This window comes from Abramis brama (assembly GCF_963993115.1).
Source record: "Abramis brama genome assembly, chromosome: 7".
Taxonomy (NCBI): Eukaryota; Metazoa; Chordata; class Actinopteri; order Cypriniformes; family Leuciscidae; genus Abramis; species Abramis brama.
In genome coordinates, this window is record NC_139969.1 from 28,002,345 (window position 1) to 28,010,522 (window position 8,178).

The following is an 8,178-nucleotide window of genomic DNA, read 5'->3' on the forward strand; positions in this document are numbered from 1 at the left end:
AAATGGACTGATCTGTCAAAATCAAGTCATGCTCTTTATCAGCTGACAACTGTAGCATAATGAGTGAAGATCGCATTATGTTTCGCTCTATAGCACTGTACATTAAGCAGTAGCAGGAAATGTAAGGAGCTAAAAACTGAATAAAACTCATTAAAAGTTATTCATCAGCCTGTTGAAGGCTGTTTTAACCTTTGGTTTCAGCCTCCTTCACCTGTTCTCAAAGGCCTTTAAAGTATTATTTTGGGCAAAAATGCAGTGCGATTCTACTGAGAGTTCTAGCTGCAGCTGCAGATGTTTACCAACTAGATAATGAATCAACAGGCAAACAATGCTAGTTTCACTATGTCACTATATTGTCCCCTGGATCTACCACCAAAACTTTACACTAGGACTGCAACAACTAATGGACCACAGAATGGCACTTGTATTTGTCAAGTGCTGATGCAAGAAATGCAAAGAATACCAGCTGCTCACCAAAAACATTTGAATTGGAGACAAGCTGCTAAAAGAAATGCATTATACCAGTGGCATGCATAGTGCCCTCAGGTAGTATGGAGCAAACTATGTAAATCATTAAAATACACTTTCTATTTTCCATGTTTTATTTCTAATGTCTGAATGTTGTAATGTGTATGTAATATGTAATGTATGTGCATATGTAATGTGTATTTGTAATATGTAATCAGTCAGAAACTAATCGAAATCTGATATGGAGCATTACGGTTGTTACTACTACGCTCAAAAAAAGGACAAAAAAGTAATTTACAACAAAATACAGAGAGCTTCGAAAACCAATAAGATGAAGGTATCTCAGTAGACAGGACGTGATACAAGCATTGGATTCGAACATGCCTTTTTGCCTTCCTACCTCCGTATTTTTCAGCTTTTGGAAGCAGCCCAAGACATTCCAATGCTCCCATTATCATGTATATCATGTATGTTGGCAAGTTAATGACATATAGATATTCAAAACTGATCAAGAAAAAAATATTGGCATTAGCAGATAGTCAAGCCTGCACTACTGTGATGAAAAAGTGGTACCAAGCCATCCCTACTCTATAATTGTCACGCTGGGTTGCAAAAACGGATAAAGCTGGATTTAATTGCAGCAGTGATTTCTTTAATCCAAATAAACTCAAACTAACACTTCAGTTACACTACAAAACATGGGTAACAGAACACCATAAAATGACGAGAACAGACCAAAAGCAATTGTCACAGTGGGTTGCAAAACCAGAAATTGAAATAAAAAAAGCTGGATTTAATTACAGCAGTGATTTCTTTAATCCAAATAAACTCAAACTAACACTTCACATACACTACACAGCATGGGTAACAGAACACCATAATAATGATGAGAACAGACCAAGAGCAACTGAAACACAAGGTGTATAAACACTAGAGACAAAGAAATGAAAACCAACGTGATTACGTAATGCATCGCAGAGTTCTGCAAGATGAGCGTTTGTGGTTAAAAAGTATATACATTTTTTTTTATTTTTTGAAAATGAACGATTGTTTCTCTAGATAAGACCCTTATTCCACGGCTGGGATCGCGCAGAGCCCTTTGAAGCTGCATTGAAACTGCAATTTGGACCCTCTGGTTGCCATTGAAGTCCACTATATGGAGAAAAATTCTGGAATGTTTTCCTCAAAAAAATTATTTCTTTTCGACTGAAGAAAGAAAGACATAAACATTTTGGATGACATGGGGGTGAGTAAATTATCAGGAAATTTTAATTCTGAAGTGAATTAATGCTTTAAAGCAGCATGATTTATTTGAGCTACAACAATAATAATAATATCAGTTAAAAAATATATTATGTGTATGTTGCTCACAGTCTTTCAACTTGCGGCTAAAAACAAACATTGATGATGACTGCACTATTAAAAAATAAAGATTCCAAAAGGAGGTTTTTGCAGCAATGCCATTTTGGTTCCCTATCTAAATAACTTTTTCCACTAAAAAGAACCTTTTGTGGAACAGAAGGTTCTTCATGGAACCACAATGTGCCAAGTACCACCTCTGATTTGTAAGAGGTGGTACTAGGCCTGAATAGTTTGAGAACGACTGTATTGTACTATAACTGTGATGGGGAACAGCAAAAATGGAAAGTATATGTCATAGTGGTTTATCAGTGTATATATCAAATTGTAAAATCTTACATAAACCATTCCTTCTCAAACCTGTCCTTTGGACCCCCCACCATTGCACATTTTGAAATGCTGTGTCCCCATTCAGAGGCTGCATCCTTCGAAGGACGTGGACTTCAAAGTGACAGCTGCCAGTGATGAGTGACTGTAACGTTTGTACTAGAGATGCGCGGTTGGCAGTTACAGCCGCGGACTCCGCGGATAAACCGCGGATCGGGCGGATGACGTGACGAAAAATAATATTTTAATTCAATTCAGGCGGGTGGCGGGCGGTTGAACCACTCAAATGAAAAATATTACGTATACAGCAATCAGCGGATGGCGGGCGGTGCGGTTTTGAAAATCGGTCAAAAACGTTGGTGCGGCTGGATGGCGGACGGATGATGAGTTTTGTGATGCGGTTGCGGATGAAATAATAGCCCATCCGCACATCTCTAGTTTGTACTGGACTTTTTTTTAAAGTTATAGCAAACTGTCTAAATACAGTATGTTCACCGTGGTCCATTTCTGTATATAATAAATAGTATAAATTATGCATAGATCTCATCTCGGTAAGATATGTCAACATTTGAACTGCTTTAAAAATATATATATATATATATATATTTTTTTTTTACATTTGTATCATTAGATATTTGAGTTGAAACCCAATACTGACATTTAAAAAATTTATTCTGCAAATTCTCAAAAATCCTGTCTTCACTGGCGCTCAATTAATTCTGGGGTAGGCAAGGAAGCGAAGGATCCATCTGTTGTATCCTTGATTACAAAGGAAACGAAGGCCGCATTTGTAGGCCATATTTGAAGGAGCCTTCGAATTGGGACAGCCTTCGTCGCGCAGTGGTGACACAATCGGCCTTCCAATGCGGTCTTCAAAGGATGCAGCCTCTGAACTGGGAACTGAACTGAACTGAACTGAACTGAACTGAAAACTCAATTAAGCGTATTATATGTCTCCCTTTTCTAGCACACCTGATTCAACTCATCAGCTCATTAGTAGAGACTTGAAAGACTTGAATGTACACAAACCTGTGTATATGCTGTCAAGAGCATGCCAAACCTGTAGGTGGCAGTGTAACGAGAAGCTCAAGCCCACCTTAGCCAGTCAGAATCCCGAAAATAGTCACATTCTGTGACGTCGCTGCCTAAAACAGAGTTTTTCTCAGTTTACATGCAAACGTGCAAACGAAGATTTTCAAAATCTCCACTCTGGCCGGAGTTTTTAGAAAGAATCGGTTTCATTGGCGAATCCTCCGTTTGCGTGTAAACAAAGGGCGCAAACGAAGGAAAATGTCTCCGTTTTTCAAAATAACCATGTACGTGTAAACGGGGCCTAAGAAGCACAACCCTAAACCACCTTTTAAAGGAGAAAAATGCTTTCATAATTCTTAACTCTGATGTGTAGCAGCAAACTACACCAGAGTTTGAAAAACTTTCACATGAACAAAAACATTTTTAAGTCAAATACAAAGAAAAAAAAGTTACTGTTTGTAATCATCATGGTGGATTGTGCTCTACCTGAAAAATATAGGTTTACAATACAAACACTTTGTGTTAAATGCTTTGAAGTGTTATCAAGGTGCATTTTGTTTATTTCAAATTCGCAAAGATATTTCCTGTCTAGGCGCAAAGTATTTTTCCTTACAGAAGAGGGCGAAGGAAGCATTTTTTTCAGCAAAGGAAGCTCATCCAAACTCTCTATCACAAATCTGTCGTTCTGCTGCAGCACTCTGAGTGAGTTATAACATATCCTGCTCCTGCAGGCGCACATAATGGGTTCTCTCTATACTGTGGCGATATATTCCAAGCAGTGCCGTGATTTAGATGCATCCAAAAATACTTTACAGCTTTTCCATTCAGAACTCCAGCAGACAGTCTTCTGCTGATAGGAGCAGGGTCACTAAGGAGAGATGCTCGCAAATAAGGGATAAAAAAAATTAGGGGACCTTTAAAGAACAGGTTCAATGCTTCTTTGAAAACTCAATTAAGGCATGATAAATAAAAAATAAAAATAAAAACACACAAATAAAACGTAAATGCAAAATATTTGACTAAAAAAAACAGGTCAAAAGTGAACCTACAAGAGTGTAATTTTTATTCAAATTCAAGCTGCATAGTTTGTTAATCAAACATATGGTGTAACTATAAGAAACAATCCTTCATGAATTTAAAATCAACAATAAATTAACATCACAGATATGACGACATCATATACTGTATATATACGACATCTAATTTTTCTGCCAGGGTATTGTTGTTTTCCAGAAGCTTGGGCCGCAAAAGTATGAAGGGTTTGCATGTTTCCCAATCCCTCTGAAATGTCTGTTTGCTACAAAGAATTCTTGAGGAAAATGTTTGATATACTCATAACGCTCGAAACGTTTTAGTAAAGCCCTGAATGTTTTTATTACATCATTTTTTACCACTTATGTTTTCACGCATGGTTTTCACTACTAAATAATTTCTGAGCTTTAGTAGCTGCTCCATCCTCCTGCTCCAGAATTTTGACAACTGCCATAAAATCTAGCATTTTATTCTACAACAAAGTGAAGACTCATTAAAATTATGTAGCAGAGGTCTGTGTAGTAGACAACTCCTTAATAAGAAGAAACAGTGCATTGTCTTGGGTCACCCCTCCATCCAGTGGTAAAAAGCAGAGACAATGTTGCGAACATAGCAGAATATCTGTTATAGAGGAATTTGCAAAGTGGGCATTTGTGATTCTTGCATAACACTTTCTTGGACTTCCACATGTTGCACGTGTCAGGGGGTCCGTGACATTTTGTCATGCCATATTATGTTTGATACAGTTGGGTCAACGTGGAAAATCAACAAAGTGTCATTGACCACTCACTGCCACATGCTAAATATACTTTTAAATGACCTAAAAAACATTGATTTAAAACAAATGTCAGCTGTCTAGAATCATTCTTTGAAATGTATGAACATGTTTTGAGTATTGCTTTCAGATATTCAGTAAGCAAGCCTTTCCAGCTGATTTTAGAGCCAACAACACTGAAAACACACTTCATAATTCCACTGCCCAGTCACTCCAAGATCTTGTCTTTACTTGCCTTTTATTAAATATCACATTATTGTATTACACAACAAAACTGCAAAAAGAGACCACCTGTAAACCTATTATGGTCTGCCTTAGTATAAGATTATAGAAATTTCGGACAACTGAACACTGCCATTATCAAAAAACGTTTTTGTTTTAAACAAACGTTGATAACTTAAAAAGAGAGACTGCAAGACATTTTCTGATGTATTATGACTCATTTCATATCATATCCAACACAGTATCTAGTAAAAGACAAAAAATGTGAAGAAGAGTGTTTAACATACCTCAATGGGTATAAAGGGTCCTTGTCCTTTGTCCTTTGATGGGAAAAATCAGAGATTGGCTCAGTAATTCTTGTAACTTTCAAATTGCACAACTTTAATCCATAATGATCTTGACACCACAGTAAACAAGACCTGTTTTACTGAATAAATTATAACAAGAACTACTGGACAGTGCTCTGATAGCACTAAAAAGTACACATCCTGCCAGCAGAGGGCACACTTTGTTTAGTTTGCAGCTTCCACAGGACCCCAGCACTCTCTAAAAGATGTCCAGAATGGCAATGCACCAGTCCATGACAAAAAAAAGTCATGATGATTACCCTTTCCATTAAAAACAGAGTGCTAATCTCTAGCAAACTTTTTTACTCTTCTTTTTAGACTCCCATTAAAACACAGAGAAGAAAAATACATTCCAGTGTACTGCATGTTCCAGTGTATATCCTGAAAACTTGAAGACATCTGCTTCACAGACACAAACATTGAAATGTATAACACCCCCGGTGCCTCAGCTTTGCTTTTCTTGTTCATATCCAGTGGGTGAAAACAATTAGTATACTGAACTGGTAATAAAAAAAAGAAATAAAAAAAGATACTTCAGTGAATTCTGACTGATGTTTTCTCCAGTCAGTTGCATCTTCATGAGCAATGAACTAAATATCATTTTATGTGGGTCAGGATATTGGCAATTCGCTGCTGTGATGTAACAAAACTCTAAAACTTTGTAGGACAAAGCCCCAGAGGTATTTGCAGAAAACAGCGGCACGACAAAATAAGAAAAACTCTGCACAGAAATATTAAGACAATAACTCAAACTCTGATAAGGATAATTAGGGTAGGAATAACTGGGGGGTATAAGCAGCCTAACACTTTGTGTTGCTCAGATTCAAACTGAGCAGCAATACATCTTTGAATACTTTTTGGACTAAAAGAGACCAAAGTTACCAAAGGTAAGCTAAAAAATGACTGGAAGGAAGAAGAATGGAAAAGTAGAGGATGAGGAGACCAGAGAAACCCTGTCCAGTGAAGGTATAGATTTGTTGACAGAATCCTATATGGATGTTTTAAGCCTGGATGTTGTGGTGCATTGAGCCTAGTTCAGATATATGAATAGACTGTATTTCCTCATTCAGTAACTACTTCACTTCAATCTTTACAATGTTTTTTTGAAACTCTTACTGACAATAGTCTGTAAAAAGATACTTAAGTTGTCTTGAGATTTATAACTGCTGGCTTTAAGATAGGCTAATTACACAGCACCATTGTGCTTTGCTACACAATACAGATGAATGGGCTTATTAAGGTCAGGTATAGTATAGGGACAAACAACTGACTCTTCAATATGAAGGCATATCACTGTATAAAAATATATTGAACAAAAAGGTGCCAAATGTCCACCTGAGGGTAGAGACATTCAATATTTAGTCTTCCACTGAATTTATATAACATTTCAAACTTCCATATCTCTTATGTAATATTCACCTAAATCATTTCATGTTGCCTCTAACCTCAACATCAAAGAACAGTTATCCTCCATAGGGAGCTTTTGGAGTGGGACAGACTGCTAGGCTTTTGACAGTCCTGAGGTGGTTTTGACTTTCACTTCATAAATCCCATCAAGTTCACACAATTTCCCTGTCCCCTGAAACTCAGTGTTAAATTAAGTGCAGTAATACAGAACAAAACAACAAAACCTGAGGGAAACCTAACACCTGACCTTCTTGTGATGAAAATCCCTTCATCTCAATCTCACATAGGCTATAGCCACGGTCTTTCTCCTCATCACCATTTATTATATAAAGAAATATAGGCTATTCAATACAAAGTGATTGATTTACATGGATATTGAAGCTGCTTCGAATGCTAAATGAGAATTATGTTCACCAGATTGTCAATTATGTCACACATACAAAATGCACATAGAGGGTCTTATAAGTACTAGGATATATATTCATTTGTTGTAATATAGCCTATGTCTTGAAACAGTTGGATGAAATCAACAGCTTACCTTATCCCCACTGGATGAACCCCTCCGGTAATTCCCTGCTCCAGCAGACGAGTTCATCCCTCAACGGTGTGTTTAAGACAGAAAAAGAGGAAGTTAATCCATGGAATTACGTTTAAAAAAAAAGAAAGAAAAAAAAGCTTGGGATGTGTAAGAAAAGAAAGAAAAAAACTCCATTTTCATACCAGAAGTCTCGTTTTCCGAGGAAGTTCAATGAAATGTTTATCAGCTCGTGTTTGTGTGAGTGAGTAGTTGTTTCCCGCGTTATCTGATGCAAGTGTTGAGACAGTTTCCCTGTGAAAGAGAGTGTCCCTCTCTCACAACCACACGCGTGGTGAGTGTGACGTAGCCTACCTGCGGGAGATGTGACAGCTATGACAGCGCGGGTTGAGACCACGATTTCCTGTTGAAACGCTGGAATAGCAAAAGCTCTCAGCGGATGGTGCACCGCCTACCGCAAACTCCTCAGTGCATGTTGCAGTGCGTACTTGACTGAATTTATCTCGATATTAAAATCATTTTGATCCAAAGGCTTATGCTTGCTTTAAATTATTGACGAGTTAACACAAACAAGTAAAAATTACGATATTTTGATTTAGCCTATTTAACATTTGGTCATTAGCCGACATAATCGTCGATAATTGCATTTGTTAGTTTTGATGACTTTAGTAAAA

The 8,178-nt window shown here is 37.2% G+C and overlaps 1 protein-coding gene across 4 annotated transcripts in view; it reads right to left on the reverse strand.

Moving 5' to 3' along the window:
• The window catches only part of dpp6b (dipeptidyl-peptidase 6b), a 143,472-nt gene extending 135,582 nt beyond the window's left edge, over window positions 1-7,890 (reverse strand). The window contains exons 1-3 of one of the 4 annotated variants that reach the window (XM_084118792.1): window positions 7,690-7,890; window positions 7,508-7,566; window positions 5,503-5,535 (exon numbers count right to left, since the gene is read on the reverse strand). In XM_084118792.1, the coding sequence (XP_083974918.1) occupies window positions 5,503-5,535; window positions 7,508-7,564 (90 nt within the window). In that variant the 5' untranslated portion in view covers window positions 7,565-7,566; window positions 7,690-7,890. Of the gene's footprint in view, window positions 1-5,502; window positions 5,536-7,507 lie in introns of all 4 variants that reach the window. The other 3 variants (XM_084118791.1, XM_084118794.1, XM_084118793.1) reach the window with 3 other exon arrangements.
• Between the last annotated feature and the right edge of the window lie 288 nt (window positions 7,891-8,178).